Raw genomic sequence first — 18,676 nt, forward strand, 5'->3', positions numbered from 1 at the left:
TCAGCTAGTGCTAAAAGGCACTAAAGCTCATTAAAAGGGTTGGACAAATATTTGCCATCAAAACTTTTTTGGATCGAAAACTAGGGGGTTTTTAAAAAGCAGAAAAAAATCACGGACAATGTCTGCTTTCCTTCACAATTTGTTGTGGTTTTTTTAATTGAAACGCTGAAATTAGTCTGCCAAAACCTGAATATGGTTTGGGGTTTCAGAAGTGTGTGGCCAAATATTTGCTGCTTGCTGTGTTGGATTGTTTAAAGAAACAATAAAAAATTCTGCTTAAAAAAAATCCAAAACTTTTGAACCACCTCAGCTTGTAACCAAACACCTGAGCCCATCCTGTCAGAGATTTGTCCAGGTTTCTGATACTCTGCTGGCTTCCTTGACTCATATCTGTCTCCATAACTTTGGGTTTGTTTAGGTTAGAACATAAGAACAGCCATACTGGGTCAAACCAAAGGTCCATCCAGCCCAGTATCCTGTCTACCGACAATGGCCAATGCCAAGTGCCCCAGAGGGAGTGAACCTAACAGGTAATGATCAAGTGATCTCTCTCCTGCCATCCATCTCCACCCTCTGACAAACAGAGGCTAGGGACACCATTCCTTACCCATCCTGGCTAATAGCCACTTAACTTCCATGCATTTATCTGTTTCCTAGAGACTGGCTCCATGGGGTCCCTCACAAACTGGAGACGGTTATTATGGGTTTGTCTTTAGTATAGCTTATGTACATACTCCATGAACTGAGCATTTGAGCTTGTTCCAGAATCTGGGATGAGCCTATGTTGTGAAAACTGACATGCTCAGAATAGCACATGCATGTGAATGGACACAGGGTGCTAAAATTAAATTAACCCAGGGGTTCTCAAACTGAGGGTCGGGACCCCTCGGGGGAGGTCACAAGGTTATTACTGGGGGTCGTGAGCTGTCAGCCTCCACCTCAAATTCCGCTTTGCCTCCAGCATTTATAATAGTGTTAAATATACAAAAAAGTGTTTTCAACTTATAAGGGGGCAGGGTCGCACTCAGAGGTTTGCTATGTGAAAGGGGCTACCAGGACAAAAGTTTGAGAACCCCTGAATTAACCCCTCTGAAGCCTCAGGGAATGCGGGGGCGGGGGGGTTCCCTTAGTAGGGCCGGGAAGGAGGTAGGTGGTGTAGGATATTGCTCTTCTCATGTGATCCCTCCCTCAGTGGCTAATTTTAAATGAAGCTACCCTCCCCTGACATGAATATTCCTATGACACTGAAATTACATATAGACTATAATTTGGCATTTGAGAAGTGAAAGGGATGGTAGCCCTAATGGAAAAGCTAACAGCTTGGCTCTTCTGCAAGCCTCAAACTGCTGAATGAGCTTTAGGGTAGGGAAGGCTGTGCCTCCCAAACAGCCTGGCCCTGCCCCCTATCCGACCCCCACCCATTTCCTGCCCCCTGACTGCCCGCCCCCCTCAGAATCACCGACCCATCCTGCTCCTTGTCCCCTCACCATCCCCAGAGATCCCACCCCAACCACCACCCGGGACCCCACCCCTGCTCCATGTCACCTGACTACCTCAACCCCTATCCACCCCTCGCTGAGTCCTGACAGACCCCCCAGAACGCCCACGATCCAACCCCGCCGTTCCCTGTCCCCTGACCTCTGCCCCCTCCCTGTCCCCGGGACTCTCTGCCCCTTATCCAACCCCCCCCGGCCCCGGCCCCTTGCCCCCGGCTCTCCCTTCACCCGGAGCCTCAGCGCGTCGTATCCAGCAGCGGCCCTGAACAATGGTGCAGCGAGGCGCCGGTGGGGCCTGAGCTCCACCCCACTTCGAGCCACATGGTAAGGGGGGCGGGGCTGGGAGCTCATAGCCCCACCCCCTTACCACGCGGCTCTGAGCGGGGTGGAGCTCAGGAGCCCCGCCGGAGCTACGCTGCACGGCTGTTCAGGGACGCTCCTGGATGCGCTGAGGCTCCGGGAGAGGGGCGGAGGCGGGGCCGGGCCAGGGCGGGAGCCTCACCTGTTCTCTTGGGGGCCCCTGCGGAGCCCGGGGCCTGGGGCAAATTGCCCCACTTGCCCCCCTCCGGGCGGCCCTGGTTAATGTTGAGGGCACTGGACTAGGACTCATGAGACATGAGTTCGATTCCAGGTTTGGCCACAGATTTCGTCTGTGACCATAAGCAAGTCACTTGGTGACAAGTGCCTCAGCTCCCCTCTGTAAAATAAGATTAATACTTTCCCACATCACAAAGGTGCTGGGAGGATAAATCCATCGGTAATTGTTCAGGCTAACATTTTTGTGGATCTGGGCTCCTTTCGGTTTTACCAAGCCTTGCTAATAACACTTATTTCACAAAAGTCTTATGAGAACAGTAAATATTTGTAAAGCACTTAAAAGATACAAACAACGTATTCTTATTTCTGCAATTGACCGACCCCTTTTTAAAAAAATGAAAACTATCCATAATGTTTTGGTTTTATGTTATAACCAAGTTTTTTGCACCATTTCATTTGCATTTGGCAGTTACTGGCCCAAAATGATTATTTAAAGACTCTTTAACACCTAGTTAAGCAATACAACTAGCTTTGCACTGGTCAAACGTGTCCCCCCTTTAGGCAGAATTTAAGCAAATGCTGTCCCAGTTAAGGAGTCACTACTATTCACTACCAAGCTAAACAGTAAATTCTCTAAGAGATATGAATATAAAATGGCCATCCCAATTAAGCATGCCTTTCTTTAAATTAGTTATACTTCACTGTACTTAAATACAGCAGCCTTATTTGAATATACAGTGTGTGCGAGTCTATTCCCTGTACTATGTGCTGTGAAAGAGATTAAATTAGAGAGAATGCTGGATTGGGTACTTTGAAAGGCCATCAGGGAGTCAGGAAACTTTATACAGAAAATCAAGGAAACGTAAGTCTGTAACTCTTAAAAATCAGACAAGTAATAAGCAAACTCATTGAGATATAAAACAACAAAGAAAATAAATCTGAAGGCATTATAAAAACTAAATACATTATTTGAGAATTGTATTTTGGAAATATGGGGTTAATTCAACACCAAAGCCATTACTACTTCCCCAAAACAACAGTCTAGCCAAAAAAAAAAAACCAACATTGGAAAATGTAATTTCCATTTTCACAAAAATCTATGCTGAAAAGGAAAGAGAAAATTATGTCTGTGAAGAACAGCATACATGTTTTTAAATCAAGTGTCACTAGCTTGCAAAAAAGGCCTATTTCCTGTGATCCATAATTTTTTTTTTTAAACAAAGACTGTAACATTCATAAACATCCACAAGTTTTACAAGGTGGATTCTCTTAACAGCCTGTTTGATTATCATAAAAAGCAGCGTACTTTACATTTTATCCAAACCACAGGTGGGATGGCTCAATGTTTTATTTCACTGAAGAATTGACAAAATACTTGTACAGTTTCCAGATGCACACGTTATGGCCATCAAGGAGTTACTGAATGCAGAGGTTTTTTATTTTGTTTGTTTGTTTTGTTGTTTTGTGGGTTTTTTTAAAGAAAGATACATATTGTAAAGTGTCAGTTTGACATGTTGAGGAGAGATACAGATTTGCTGTGGTCAAAGATAGGAAAGACCCTGGCTCTCTCACCATTTTTAATATATTTCAGCTGCTGAATACATAACCAGTGTGGAAGGGGTAGGGAAAAGAAGGCTAAATAAATCATAAAAAGATAGACTTTATATGGAAATATATTCTGTCCTTCAACAGAGAAACACAAACATTACAAGACAATGGGTAAAATTTTATTATGTGTAAGTGACTTAGCCTAAGACTCACTGAAAGTCAATGGGATTTAGGCTTCTGTGTCTATACTACAGCCTATGTCGGCAAAACTTTTGTCGCTTAGGGGTGTGAATACTCCACCCCCATGACTGCCATAAGTTACACCAGCATAAGCTCTCGTGTTCACAGCACTATGTCGGCGGGAGAGCTTCTCCCGCCGACATAGCTTATGCTGATCACAGAGGTGGCTTTTTTATGCCAACAGAAGAGCTCTCTCCCGTCAGCATAGAGCGTCTTTACCAGATGTGCTGCATGTATAGACATGGCTTTAGGCTCCTCAGTGACTTATGAAAATGGAACTTAGGCATTTTAGACTAATGACTTTATACGAATCAAACCAAATTTATTATAGATACTCTGCTCCAAACCATAAGGAACTCTTTAAACAAGGCCAGAATCATTAGGAACTGACTGGGTAGTTAGCAAATGTAAGAAAAACACTATGAACAACTTTTATTAATTAGAGAGATGGAGACGAAGTCTTTTGAAGTCTCAACAAAGAAGACAAGGACAGGATGGGAGCAGAAAGTGACAAACCTTTTCACACCCTTACTGGGGTAACCTCCAGACCACATTAAGGCACATTAGGGAGGTTTGCTCTGCAGCTGCCTAAAAGCTGCACCTGTTCACCTGAGAACTTCAGATCTCCAGAGCTGCTGGGTCCTGCACCTTCTGTAAGTGCCAGTTTACTTTAAAATATGCAATATTAAACAAAAACAAGCAGAGAAGAATTCAATTTCCAAGTGTGTAAACAGGTTATTTGTGTGGGGGAAAAATTATGAAGCAAGTATTCAAATGTTGATTCCATTTTAAGCTGTAACACATTAAGGGTCTGATTCCTAACTACTGTGTTTCAATTATTCACAACTGTGTGATGGGAGTGCAAAACTGTTCATTCCCACTTTGCACAGGTGAAAATGACAAGGGAGTGGAGACTCAGGCCCGTAACATTTAATCCCATGCTACTAAGGGAATTTGCAGGGTAAGTAACATGCAAACATGAAAGACTATATCATAACAGAAAATAGATACCCTCCATAAGTATATTGTATAACAACTAGCTTTTACTGTAATTCAGTAAATTTCAAAAGTTAAACAGTGTTTTAAAAGCTGATGGAAAAAATTGGAATTTAAACTTACTGGTTGGTGAAATGATTGCCAGCTTGCAGCCATGTTTGTACCCAGGATCAACTCCCATCAAAGTACGTCCTCTCACAGGGCTCGTCAGAAGCAACTGTCGAAGATTTCTTCCAAACATCATTATAGATTCTTTCTCTGCATCAGACGTTAACTTTGATCTTAGAGGATAGAAAGCAAAAAGAGGGGTTTTTTTCCAGTTAGTTTTCAGACACATTTTTTTTAGTTGGTTCAAAGGACGTGCTTTTTGGAGCATTTCTGATTATTTCTTTTTGGTACCTTTACTTTAACTGGAATAGTATATGAAAAATTCGTTGTAGTCCTAAGAAAGTAGCATCAGTAACTGGCTTGCAGTTACAGTTACCCATAAGTTGTGTAAAGTCTGCACAGACTCATTTCTGCCTTATTTTCACACATCCACTATTAAATTTTTTAATAGACAGCAGCCTCTACTCAAAGCTGGGTTTCTACTTGCAGGGGAATGGTATTCTGATTCTCATCAGACCAGCCTTGAGAAACACCTACGCTAAATTCAGCTTCTAATGTAAACCTGCAGAGACTGGGATAATTTCCTAGTTACTGAGAAAATTACTACCAAGCAGAATTGGTTTAAGCCACTAAGCTTGAAATGGACTAGAGAGCCTGATAAGTCGTTTCTATTTGTAATTGCTAAATTACTATAATTCATTAGATAGCCTATCTGGTTTATGAGTTACAGTATTTCACAACTGTATTTGAAACTGGTGACTCAATAAACAATTTCAGATGCAAAATAATAACAGTGTAGTTGATGTGTTTCCACATTTGCTTGTGTGAAATTAGGGAAAGTAGAAATTCATAGATACAAAACGTTCTCTATTTTTTTTCCCCTCTTCCATGATCTTTGACAGGAAAAAGAAATATGCCACTGAAGACCAAGGAATGAATTCTGTAACTTTAGCACCATTTATTAAAATATCCTTGTTTATCTGAGACAAATGTGTATTTTTGCTAGGTGTAAATATGCAAAGTATGTGCCTTGTATGTCAACAGCAGCCAAGAAGAGAATGTCTGATAACAACAAAATGTCTTAGTTGTTTACACTTATTACAGAATAAAAAAGTTTATTAAACAAAATGAATCTTTAGTATTCAGTGGTTTCCTCTCTCTTTGCATGTGCACACATCCATGCACCATCTGTATAATGTGATCAGTTATGAGGATAATTAAGGAAGTCATGATGAGTCATATAGTAACTAACACTATAAGCCTGCATATAACTTTAAAACTACCCACTTTTCCCCCCAGGAATGTGTGTCTTTTTGGTCAGTCAAAAAGGAACCCTTTCCTATACATTAATGTATCACTGAAACAACACCTAAGATTACCATAAATGAAAAACTAGGGGAAATAATTCTTAAATTATTCTTCTCTATGCAACTATATAAACATTCTCATTTACACATCAATTAATTTTGTGCATTTGATAGTATTTTATGCATAGTCAGATCCATTGCTTCCCAAAGAGCCAGTCTGTTCCCAGTTCGTGAACGTCTTTACACAGAGCAACTATGAGGAGAAAAGACATTTTTAAAAGATAGGAAAATATGACTAAACCCACAACTACTGGCACCCGGACTCGTGAACATAAGTAGAATGTGAAACTACTTTTAACTCCAATTTTTGAAAAAGAAAGAGACTAGATTACAAGTTGGTGATGTCCCTTCAACACTCAAAGACATAACCACCCACATGTTTCCCTTCACACATTGTTTGCAAAGCATTTCTATGGAAAGGCATCCTTCATGCAAAAGAAAGAAAATCCCTCTGGAATTGTTTCTGAATGAAGAACACAAAATTAGCATAGATATTATCTAAAGGGAGATTATGAAAAGTACACAAAATTTACATGCATTCCCTAGTATTTCAGACAGACCAATAGCAGACTGTGCTCTGGTCTCCACTGAGTAGAAGAAGGAATCACCGCCAGGTAGCAGAATGGCTGCGTTGTAGCAGCCGCCACTGATCCCAACAACAGAAGCAGTTGCTGCCTCTGCCATGGTGTGTGGACGTGAAAATTGGAGAATCTGCACAAAGGAAGATCCTCTGGCCCTGGCTTTCCTCTATCCCCAAAAAGTGGGTTCTATATCACGCACAGGACATTCACTCCCCACATGCAGCTCAATCTACCAGTTCTACTACAACGGGGACCTGTGCAGGAACTGGATTTATCCCTAGCCACATGTTATTAGTTTTGTACACTTTATGGTAACATGTTTGAAGTTGGCTTGGATTTAAGAAACTTTTATAGTAACAGGAAATGGTACTGAAAGTGCCAGGTGTGTGGAGACTATAACGTATGTCCTTTCTATTACTTAATATCCTGTATTTTAAATTTCAAATATAAACCTTTCTTTTTCTCTCTACCTGCTTCTCATTCAACATGTGTATCAGTGATATGACCCACCACCCCAAGTGCTGGCCCTCAATTTAAAATTTTGGATAGTAATTTAATCCTTTATGAAACTGTCCCAGGTAGCCTGACATTTATTTTCCTTTTATGTTCTCAGGGCACCACTGTCTGCATCAAAAATGATAAAATACCTAGCTTTGTGTTGTTCTAATTTCTGGTAATTCTTATTAATAAGGTTTCGGGGAGGAGGGGATCCCTCTTAAACATAAGAACATTATTTTGAAAATGAATATTCTCATTTGCCATTTTATAAAAAATAAAATAATTTAACAAATGATTTAACATATCATTTCAAATTTACTAGGATGATTATAGTAACAACAAATATAAAGACTATGGAGATTCCTTTAATTTTCTTCTGCATTTGAAACTCAAAATTGCATTCAGTCAACAGATTGCCAAGAGGAGTATTTAATACGGGCAATTATCCTAATCTTGGCCTACTGACATCTGGAGTCACAGCTGGAAGATAAGGGTTCTAAAGTTTGGACTCCATTTCCAACTCCAGCTTCCATATGCAAAGCACAAGCAATATTTTCTGGGGGAACTTCAGGTGTGAAATGAGATGTATAGGGGAAAAAAATGTCTATGAAGAACAGTGAGGGAAAGAGCTCCAATGCTTTTTGAGAGAGTATGGAAAATTAGGAAAGTATTAAAAAATTAATTAAATTAAATTTAAAAATATTTCTTCATCTCATCACTTGTGTTGAATCCCTCTGAAATTATTCCACGCAGGACTGCAACAAAATAAAACGTATTCTGAAGGGCCAAAAGTATGGCTGGACATTATTATACCAGGTCTGAGCAATCATGGAATCTGACAGGAAGGAACGCAGAAGACAGGAAATGAAACAATAAATAAGGTAATTGTCTTGCTGGCAAGTTCTGTCCTCCTCATTACCAGGAGTAAAAGTTTCAATACACTCTTCAAAACTTTCTGCTCCAACGCTTATTAATAAAAAAAAGTTGGAGACGTTAACACTAAAAGGAGGTTTTAAAATACTTTAGCAGCCCTGTGCAAGACTCCAAAGAAAAACTTCTGATGGGGAGAGAGAGAGGATAAAAAAGGAGAGGAGTTATGTGGTCACAAAAGTGAGAAAGTGATTGCTCACTGTCTTGAGCCAGGAATACTATTGGCAGGTGCAGGGGCGGCTCTAGGAATTTGGCTGCTCCAAGCAGGGCGGCATGCAGCAGGGGGCGCGCTGCCGGTCGCCGGTCCCGCGGCTCCGGGGGACCTCTTGCAGACGTGTCTGTGGAGGGTGCGCTGGTCCCACGGCTCCGGTGGAGCATCCGCAGTCATGCCTGCGGGAGGTCCGCCGGAGCCGCCTGCCGCCCTGCCGGCAAAATGCCGCCCCAAGTGCGCGCTTGGCGCGCTGGGGTCTGGAGCCGGCCCTGGGCAGGTGCCGTACATTCTTCCCCATAGGAGTTCAGTTTCAGCACTCATCCCATATTATTCCAGTTCCAGGCCTTTCCTAATTGGAAACGGCCAATTATGTCAAATTTTCCCAAACAGTAAGATATGGACAAACATCCACTCAGGAACAAAGTATTTCACTTATTTCACTTATGACCTAAACTCAGACTTAACCTGATCCAGAGTAGATTTGTTTTATTTTAAAAAAGCAAAACAAAAAATTGCAATAACCCACTCTTGCAGCAAACTTCACATTATAAATTGTTGATGAAGATTTCATTGAAGGTGCTGGTTTGGTGAAAAACATGTATTCCTGTATGTTTATCTGGGGTGTGTGTGTTATGGCTATTTTTGCAACTCAAAGTGGATTTTCACATCAATATTATTCTTAACCTAATGTATCGGGCCCTACCTAATTCACGGTCCATTTTGGTCAATTTCACAGCCACAGGATTTTTAAAAATAGTAAATTTCATGATTTCAACTATTTAAATATGAAATTTCACAGTGTTGTAATTGTAGGGGCCCTGACCCAAAAAGGAGTTGTGTGTGGGAGGGGTGGTAACAAGGTTATGGGGCGGGGGGAGCGTTTCAGTACTGCTACCCTTACTTCTGTGCTGCTGCTGGTGGCGGTGCTGCCTTCAGAGCTGGGCAGCTGGAGAGCGACGGCTGCAGGCCCCGGAGTTCAGCTCTGAAGGCAGAGCTGCCACTAGCAGCAGCGCAGAAGTAAGGATGGCATGGTACGGTATTGCCACTTTTACTTCTACACACTGCCTGCAGAGCTGGGCCCTCAGTCAGCAGCCTCCACTCTCTGGCTGCCCAGCGCTGAAGGCGGCAGTGCAGAAGCCACACACCCAGCTCTGAAGGCAGTGCCCTGCCAGCAGCAGCACAGAAGTAAGGGTGGCAATACCATGACCCACCTACAACTCCCTTTTGGGTCAGGACCCCCAATTTGAAAAACGCTGGTCTCTCCCGTGAAATCTGTATCGTATGGGGTAAGCACACAAGAGACCAGGTACCACGGGGGAGGGGGGGGGAGACCAGATTTCACAGTCCGGGATGCGTTTTGCATGTGAATTGGTAGGGCTCTACTAATGTATTAACTGTTAGAGTTATAGAGTAGTTACCACAACTAACCAATATTTTTGTCATGTATTTTGTATAAGGGTTATATTTACTGTAGCAACCTTAACTTGAAGTCAAATTTGAAGGAGGTTCAGGGGAAAGTGAAGAGGAGGAATGGACCATGACACCTTCTATAAGCCTGGCTGACTTATAATCCACCACAAAACATGGTCAGCTCAGATGAAAGTTTAAGTGCAGCTGGATCTTGACAACTGGATCTAGTGTCATCTCAACCTCACCCCTGCCTACACCTACAAAGAAGAGTGGGAGATAAGCTAAAGGAAAAGCCCTCCCATATCTAGGAGGGGAAAGGGACATACTTTCCCGCTCTCTCAGAAGCCAGAAGTAGTCTAGGGAGTTGTGGGAGGGAGAGACAGACAAGTGAATGTGGACAATTATGCTTTCGGGGAAATACCTCAATCCTTTCCCCACCTCAGCTCTCGATCATAGGATATGTGAAATTCTGTCATACCAGCTTGCAGTTACCAAACAAATTCACAAGTCCACTTTTAAAGCTTTACATGTATCGCTTTACAAATCTTTAAATGCCAAATTTAACCTTCAGTTATGCTTTCACATGCCATCCATTCACTATAAGGAGAGTCAAGTGGGATCTCAGACTACAACTTGCCCCTATATAACCAAACCTCATAAGAAACCCTTTGAGTACAATTAATCCCATTTTACAGATGAGGAAACAAACACAGAAGTTAAATGATTCACCCAAGGTCACAGAGTGAATCAGTGTCAAAGTTGGGAACAGACCCCAGAAATCCCAACTCTCAGGCCTTGTCTACACTGGTTAGGATTGCCAACTTTCTGATTGCCGAAAACCAGTTACCCTTGCCTTGCCCCATCCCCTGTCCCAAAACCCTGCCCCTGCTATGAAGCCCCACCCCCCACTCACTCCATCCCCCCTCCCTCCGTTGCTCGCTCTCCCCCACCCTTGCTCACTTGCTCATTTTCACTGGGTTGGGGTAGTGGGTTGGGGTGCAAGCGGGGATGAAGGCTCCGGCTGGAGGTGCGGGCTCTGAGGTAGGGCCGGGGATGAGAGGTTTGGGGTGCAGGAGGGGGTTCCAGGCTGGAGGATAGGGCTGAAGGGTTCAGAGTGTGGGAGGGGGCTCCCGTCTGGGGCAGGGGTGTGTGTGGAGGGGTGAGGGCTCCAGCTGGGGGTGCAGGCTCTGGTGTGGGGCCAGGGATGAGGGGTTTGGAGTTACAGGAGGGGATTCAGGGCTGTGGCATGTGTCCTGATTACAGATATAGGTGGCCAGCCACAGATGCTGCAGCGACACAACCCCATAGTGTACACGGGGGAAGGCAAGATATGATACAATATGCACCAGTGCAGCTTATCCTGATTCTAAGCAAGGGGGAGCTGTACCAGTGCAAACCCTGGCTTTCCCCATCTGCACAAGAGGCTGCACCAATGCGTAAAATCCAAGGCCAGAGAAGGCCCCAGTCACACATTAGATTCTGTAGCAAGGAATGATGAAAATTAAGCCCAACATGGCAGCCTAACTATGAAGTGATCTACTTCGGGGACTTAAGTCAGTCACACTGGAGTCTACTTATGTAGTTAACTCCCACCCATTAATGGCAAAACAGATTCAAATGCTACTAAGTTTTGAATTTTAAATTTCCTGTTTATTTACACTGTATTATATATCTTGCATGTGACACTTCATCTCATGACACAGCTATTACAGTGTCACTGAAAATAAGACTATTTTCCAGAGACATCAAAATACCCATAGTACGGTATCAAACCAACATTATGACTACTATATTTATCATGTAGAGGAGATGACAAACAGAAGGGCCACTTCCAGCAAGAGCAATTACTTTGTCAGTTTCTTTCAGACAGGTAAGAGAAATGGAGTCAGAACAATGTCAGTGACAGCATTATTGCAATGGCAATTGTGTAATGGAAACAACAGATGTCTAGGACAATTTCAGAGACAAAGGTTTATTGTTAAGATGATGATAATGATGTGTTTATTGTATTGTAATATAAACTCTAAACTGTATTTGTTAGGTAAAAATATTATGAAAAGTACAGCCAACATATGAAATAGGGTTCTTTTTTTCCTCCCGAAGTTGAGTTATTCACCACTTTAAATACTTCTTCTCCAATTAAAATTAATAGGAATAAAATGCCTATAAAATGTCAATTTAAAAAAAAATTAAGATTACAGATTATTAAAAATGTCTGATAGTGCATGTCACAATAAAGTGGGTCTTAGTAGTATAAACAATATAATGCAAGTCAAAAATTTTCTCTTTTGGCATAGACCACTTGTTTACCTACACTAACCTGAATGCAGTTGAAAACTGAATCTTGAGAACTGAGATTGAAAATTCATCTCTTTTGGATTATTTCTGGCTACATTGAACATTATTAATTTTTACTTGGCTGAATGATACACATTAAATCCTACATGGTAATAGGTTTTGTGAAAACAAACAGTGCAGTCTTTACCTGAATTCTCTACAGAGGAGAGGATAAATGAGACGTTTATATGAATCTTCCACCGAATTATGCAATATTTTCATTAACTCTGGTTTTGCATAGCGTTTTGGTCTCCACCTGTACAAAAAAAACCAAAAAGGGCAGCATTAAACACTTCCACCACACCAACTCATAAATGTAGAGCTGGAATGAGCTTCAGGAGGTCATTTAGTCCAGCCTCCCTGCACTGAGGCAGAACAAGGATACCTAAATCATAACTGACAGGCATTTGTCTAATCTGTCCTTAAAAACCTTCAATAACAGGGATTCAAAAACCGCTCTGTTCCAGTGACTAACTATCCTTATACTGTAGTTAGAAAGTTGTTCCTAAAATTCCTTGCTGCAAACTAAGCTGATTATTTCTTGTCCTACCCTCAGTATAGAAGATCCTCTCGAGATAAGAAAGAAGACGCTTCCATAGTTTGAGAGAGAAAAAATAAAGACCAAAACAATTCTTTACTATGTATTGCTTCAGCATAATGTTCTGTAAATGCCAGTATTACTGCACCAATGCTGCTGTAAAGTTAAACCCTCAATAATGAATTGAAGAAGGCACTGTAATTTGGCACATGCCTTTACTGTCAGAAAAGGTGAGGGGACTATGGACTTTTAGGGAACTGGTATTTCAGACTATCTTCATTTTAAAGAAAATACTACAAAAATAAATTAAAACTTCCCTCTCACTTGGACTGAAAATAAAAAAGAACCAGTCAAACTTCATCCCAAATGTATGAATAAATCAGTTTTACATTTCCATTGTATGCACCTCATTTACAATTCCCCACTGCCTCAAATGTGACAAAGCATTTCCTGCGGAGGCCACTATTGAGTTATGGACGTGAATAGAGGGCAGCTAGTTAAGGAAGGCAACGAAGGTCATATAAAAGTTGAAGTGCTGAACTACAGACAGCTAAGGGAAAACAAATACAAAATTGAGTTAAAACATTTTCTTAACATCTGTATGAGTGAAAAGTCTATTTGTTTTGGAACAGCAAAAAAAGCAAACATGTACCCAGTACATGCATTTTCTTTTTGTTCTGTTACTGGTATGCTTAAATTATACACCAAATTCCAGAGACTGGAAAATCTCATTCAAAAATAACCTCCCAGAATTTTTTAAGCCATGCCCATCTTGTACCTTCTCTACTCTGGTGCAACTGTGTGGCTAGACAAGGCTCTGCTAAGATTTGCTACAAGACGTCAACCCAAGCCACAGAAGTCAGATCTGAATTTCAAGCTTCCCCAAAATTTAGATGTGATTAGATCCAAAGTTTTGGTTCTCACCAGGCTATTTTCTGAGTAACATTATTAGCAAGAACCCATGCAATCACCTACCAGACACAAGAGAATTAAAGTTGTCCACTGAGCAGGTAAGAGGGGCATGGCAGGATTTATTGCTCTCTCTCTCTCTCTCTCTATCTGGAAACATTCGGGTACATTTCAGAAAACTGTTGTTAACATGAGAGAGTTGTGGCCATTTGAAAATCTGTCTAGCTGTAAGTGCAGTTGAAAATTATTCCAATTTTTAAAAGATACAGAGTATTAATCTTGTCTGTACTGCACTTACATGTAAAGCTAATTTAGAAAGATCCAGACTCCTAAACTTCTCTGAAACAGCCCAGACAAATTTTCAGTTGTTTAAGGAATTATCTCCTGAAATGGATTCTCTTCTTATGTATTTATATTTGAGTAGTAGTATGTGATCATCTAATTAAACACCATACCTTGATGCATATATACAAGGGGATTTAAAGATTACATGAGGACCGTGTTTCACCATTTCATTACTTTTGAGTGCTTAGTCTTATGACCTTAACATTGTAGTAACAATTTTTGGCCACCATTTTATTATACTTTGTTGCAGAGAGGATTTTTTGGTATACACATAAAACAGGCGCAGGGTTTACTTTGCTCTCGTTGCTACCCAATTCTATTACCAGAAATTTGTACAGGAGGTAAAACTGACTATACTGATGGAGACAGTAATGCATTTGGACAGCAGACATCAGGTTCCCCCTCTCTCTTGTTAAGGCTGATTAGTAGATCTCTTATCCACAAATAGCTCATCACAGCAGATATTTTTGACTGCATGCCACCTACGTATGACTAATAAAGTGCTTTTGTGATATTCAGTGAGAAGTCCTATAAATACTACAGAACCACATTCTACAATTCGTCATGAAACTAAAAACACCCAGAAGACGTATTCAATAAACAGCCTGTGAATAAATAGCATGTTTTTTAACCCACACACACATTCCATTACTTGTGGGGGGAGAGAGAGAGAAGCAAAGTTTAACACTGGAATGGAGCTAAAGTACCTCTAGATAGCTCTTGAAAGATAATCTGAACCTAAATAATCTCTACTCAGTGAAGTGTTTTTTTCTGGAATATTTAATTAATTTCTAAAATACTTTAAGTGTGGCAATGGTCAGGAAAGTTGTTAAGAAAATAGCATCTTCTTACTCAACAGGTCTTCTCTCTGAGTGCATCTTCTTACCCTAGGGAATAAGGTAAACATATCTGCACTCCTGTTGGGCCTGCATAGCAAATAACAGCTATGGGAGAGTGAGCTGGGTTCTATTTGGGCACACTCATCATCAAGAGAATTGTTGAAGTTCAACTGAGGAATCTTCGTTACCAGTGACGATGACTGATCCAAAAAGAACACAGCTGGTTTTCTAGACCCCAAGTCAAAAAGGCAGCACTATAATCTGTTTTCCTGAGAACTTAGCTAATTATACATGGAAGGTGGAAGTCACCCACAAAAACAGCTATTTAAAGCATAATAACTCTGGCCTTATGTGGGATTTGAGAATTTCATCCTGAGAGGAAGGGAAAAAATAAAATCCACTCTCCCCTCAAGCCAAGTGATTCTATTTTTACAGAGTAACTTCTGAAAATCTAATCACACTTCAGTACAAATCCATCTTCCTCCTCCTCAGTGATCAGTATGGTCCTGCTGCATAAGAGGGGGTTAGATACAGAGTCCGGGGTACTGCAGGAGGCAGTTCAACCTAACCAGCCATTTTCTAGAATTTGGCCCAACCACAATGGCAGTTCTAGCGGTGGGTGCTCAGCCTATCACTCTCCAATTCCCCTTTTCCCCTCACTGGCATGCTATCTCTGAAGACTGCCTCAGGAGAACAAATTAAAGGTTAGTGTATTAACTACTAATTTAACAGGTAGGAGATAGCATTGTCTTGTGGAGAGGGCACTTTCCGCTCTGGATATTTGGATTCTAGTCTTGGTTATGCCACCAGCTTCCTGTGTAAGCTTAGGCATATAGCTCAATCTCTCTGTATTTTAGTTCCCCTTCTGTAAAATTTCATCTCAGACGAGTGTTGGGATGTTCTCTCCATAACTAATTGGAAGGCACTCAGATATTACAGTGATGAGAAGCAAGTGAATAGGTAGGTAATTGTGGATATAGGACACTGACATCTCTCTTCAAATCCTAGGAGGCACAAGAATAAGAAAAAAAGCTTTGGGATTTGCAGTCACCCACTTCAGAATAACACTACAGTAGAACCCCTATTAAAATGACTGGGGACTGAGGAGTTTGTAAAATCAACATCGCAACATTACAGTAGATATGATGCATAAATTGCAGTATGGTGCACTGCATTGTTCTCTTCTTGTCCTTCAAACCACTGCAAAGCAATTCCTAGTGCCCTGAAGGCATCAGAATGGGATAAGACGTCAGCTTGTTTTTCATTTACTTTCACTTGTTATGTGATTTCTTTTTCATTTGTTTTCTGTAAGAAAAAATGGTTCATATAACTGGTCACCCATAAGAACATAAGAATGGCCATACTGGGTCAGACCAAAGGTCCATCCAGCCCAGTATGGCTGGATGGGACCCGTTCCAAACCCCTAATCATTTTAGTTTCCCTTAGCTGAACCTTTTCTAATGTCGGTATATCTTTTTTGAGATGAGGAGACCACATCTGTACACAGTATTCAAGTTATGGGCGTACCATTAGGCTGATGTTCATAAAATTAAGGTTCTACTGTATATTATATGACAGTCTCCTTTGTATATGTTAGCAAAGTGACAAAAAGTTAAAGCAGCATCTAAAATCTGTCCCCAAAGATATACAGTATTTAAAGCACTGGGTAAGAAATGAGAGATATCCTTATGTCAATTGCTGATGAATTTCAGTGACTGCAGATGAAACAACTGATAATAGGGGAAAAAATCTTTTGTAATAGTGTCATCCAAGAGGACTGCCTCCAATGTTCACAAATCAATTATATGGGATGAAGAGAGGTGGCACAAAGATTACTGACTGGGCTGCAAATCACAAAAGTAGACTTGGGGCACTGTATACATTGGAATCCCTACCTCAGAGCAGTCCAAAAAGACCCAGGTCTGGGTCTAATACAGTAAGCTACATAGTATTCCATTTGTACATGAGATGAATGAGAAGCTAAGATCAACCTGTCAAATTTAGAATTTGGGGTACCAGGGAGTGTATTCAGGGCCGGCTCCAGGGTTTTTGCCGCCACAAGCGGCGTGGAGGGGGAGGGGGAGAAGGAAAAAAAAAGCCACGATTCTGATCGGCGACAGCTCCACCATGCCGCTTTCTTCTACGGAGGCAATTCGGCGGCACGTCCTTCCCTCCGAGAAGGACTGAGGGACCCGCCGCCAAATTGCTGCTGAAGAGCCCGACGTGCCGCCCTTTCCCCTTGGCCAGCCCAAGCACCTGCTTGCTGAGCTGGTGCCTGGAGCCAGCCCTGCGTGTATTTATTCTCATCCTCCTGTTCAGACCATTGTGCCAACATCATCAGAGTAACATGGCCAGCGCAAGACTGAAAATGGCTGGCCCAGGGTGGAGCAGCATCCATGTTCAGTAACATTAGGAAACTCTTCTGGTGATCAGATGTACACTCTGGGATCCAGTGGGAAAGTGTAGAATCTAGCATAGATTTTCATGCATCAAGATCTACTGGAATTGTCTCCTATGGAATTTTTTTGTTTGAGACAAAATAATTTGGCCCTTAATTAGAAAAACCTAAGCAAGATCATATCTTGACTCTTGAGTCGAACATTCGATTTCTGAGGTCATTATTTCTCTTAGCACTGTAAGACTGACAAAAATATCTAAATTTACATTTTAAATTGTCATTCCTGTAGCAGCACAAACTGTTCCACTGACAGTGACTCATGCTGTTGATGAATTCTACTGTAGATGCAGCTTTTTAAGACTGTTACAGATATTTCCTTCCTACACTTTAGACCAAACTTTTTACCTCGCACTCTCCTTTACCTGTCTACCCCCTGCACTCTGGGAGCAGTGACGCAGCTCTGGGTGGGGAGGATGCGGACAGGGCTAAGGGGGCCGAGGCTGGAGCCACAGCTGAGAGCGGGGGCAGAGCTGAGGCTGGCAGCCGGGACCTAGGGCTCAGGGCCGGCAGTGGATCCCCGGGCAGGGGCCAGGAGCGGATCTGGGAGGCGCTCTCTCCCCACCCCATGTGGGGGCTGGCCTGGGGTATGCCCCACAGTTTGGGGACCTCTGCCATAGACAATGTTTTCACCTACTACAGTGGGAAACAGTTTAGTCTGTAGCGTCTATAAGAACTAAAATGGATTTTTAACTGTGATCAAGAATCATGACAGCTCTGAAAAGCCCAAGGACCTTACCATTAAGAAACACTATACTACCAGAGGAAACCACTTTTAATCACTCATACACTTTCTGTAGTGTATAATTTAAATTTCATATCATAGTATGTTATCCTCTTTATGTATTCAGCCATTAGCAAGGTCTTTCTTCCTGTCTGTGCACAATTTCACATTAACTAAATTTTACACATCAAGATCAGGATTTCCAAGGATCCTTCACAATGGGAATGGGGTGCCTAACACCCTTTGGATCCTTGGAAAACCCCAGCCCAGGTATTTTGTGTATGCAAGCAAGATAAACAAATAAGGTCAGGAGAATATTACTTTGCAAAGCAGATGGCTGGGCTGCAGTTGACACTGAAGGGAAGGAAGCTGGGAAGGGAAGGGACCAAGACCTAGAAATAGCGAAGCACTGGAGAAAATATTACTATAACTAGGACTTAGAGCTCTTTCACCATAGATTCTCAGAGCATTTGGCAAACGTTACACAAGCCTCACAACAGACAAGTTATCTTAAGAAAGTGACATGCCTGAAGTCATACAGAGATTCAGTAAGAAATGGAAATAGAACCTGAGTCCGGACTCCCAATTCAATGCTTTAACCACTAGC

At 41.8% G+C, this 18,676-nt stretch overlaps 1 protein-coding gene across 5 annotated transcripts in view; it reads right to left on the reverse strand.

Moving 5' to 3' along the window:
* Positions 1 to 18,676, reverse strand: part of SRBD1 (S1 RNA binding domain 1) — a 242,111-nt gene that overhangs the window by 155,873 nt on the left and 67,562 nt on the right. For all 5 annotated transcript variants that reach the window (XM_039532621.1, XM_039532618.1, XM_039532619.1 and 2 more), the window contains 2 exons: positions 12,408 to 12,515; positions 4,941 to 5,098 (listed from right to left, as the gene is read on the reverse strand). In XM_039532621.1, the coding sequence (XP_039388555.1) occupies positions 4,941 to 5,098; positions 12,408 to 12,515 (266 nt within the window). The remainder of the gene's footprint in view (positions 1 to 4,940; positions 5,099 to 12,407; positions 12,516 to 18,676) is intronic.

The sequence above is a fragment of the Mauremys reevesii genome, linkage group 3 (assembly GCF_016161935.1).
Source record: "Mauremys reevesii isolate NIE-2019 linkage group 3, ASM1616193v1, whole genome shotgun sequence".
Lineage (NCBI taxonomy): Eukaryota > Metazoa > Chordata > Testudines > Geoemydidae > Mauremys > Mauremys reevesii.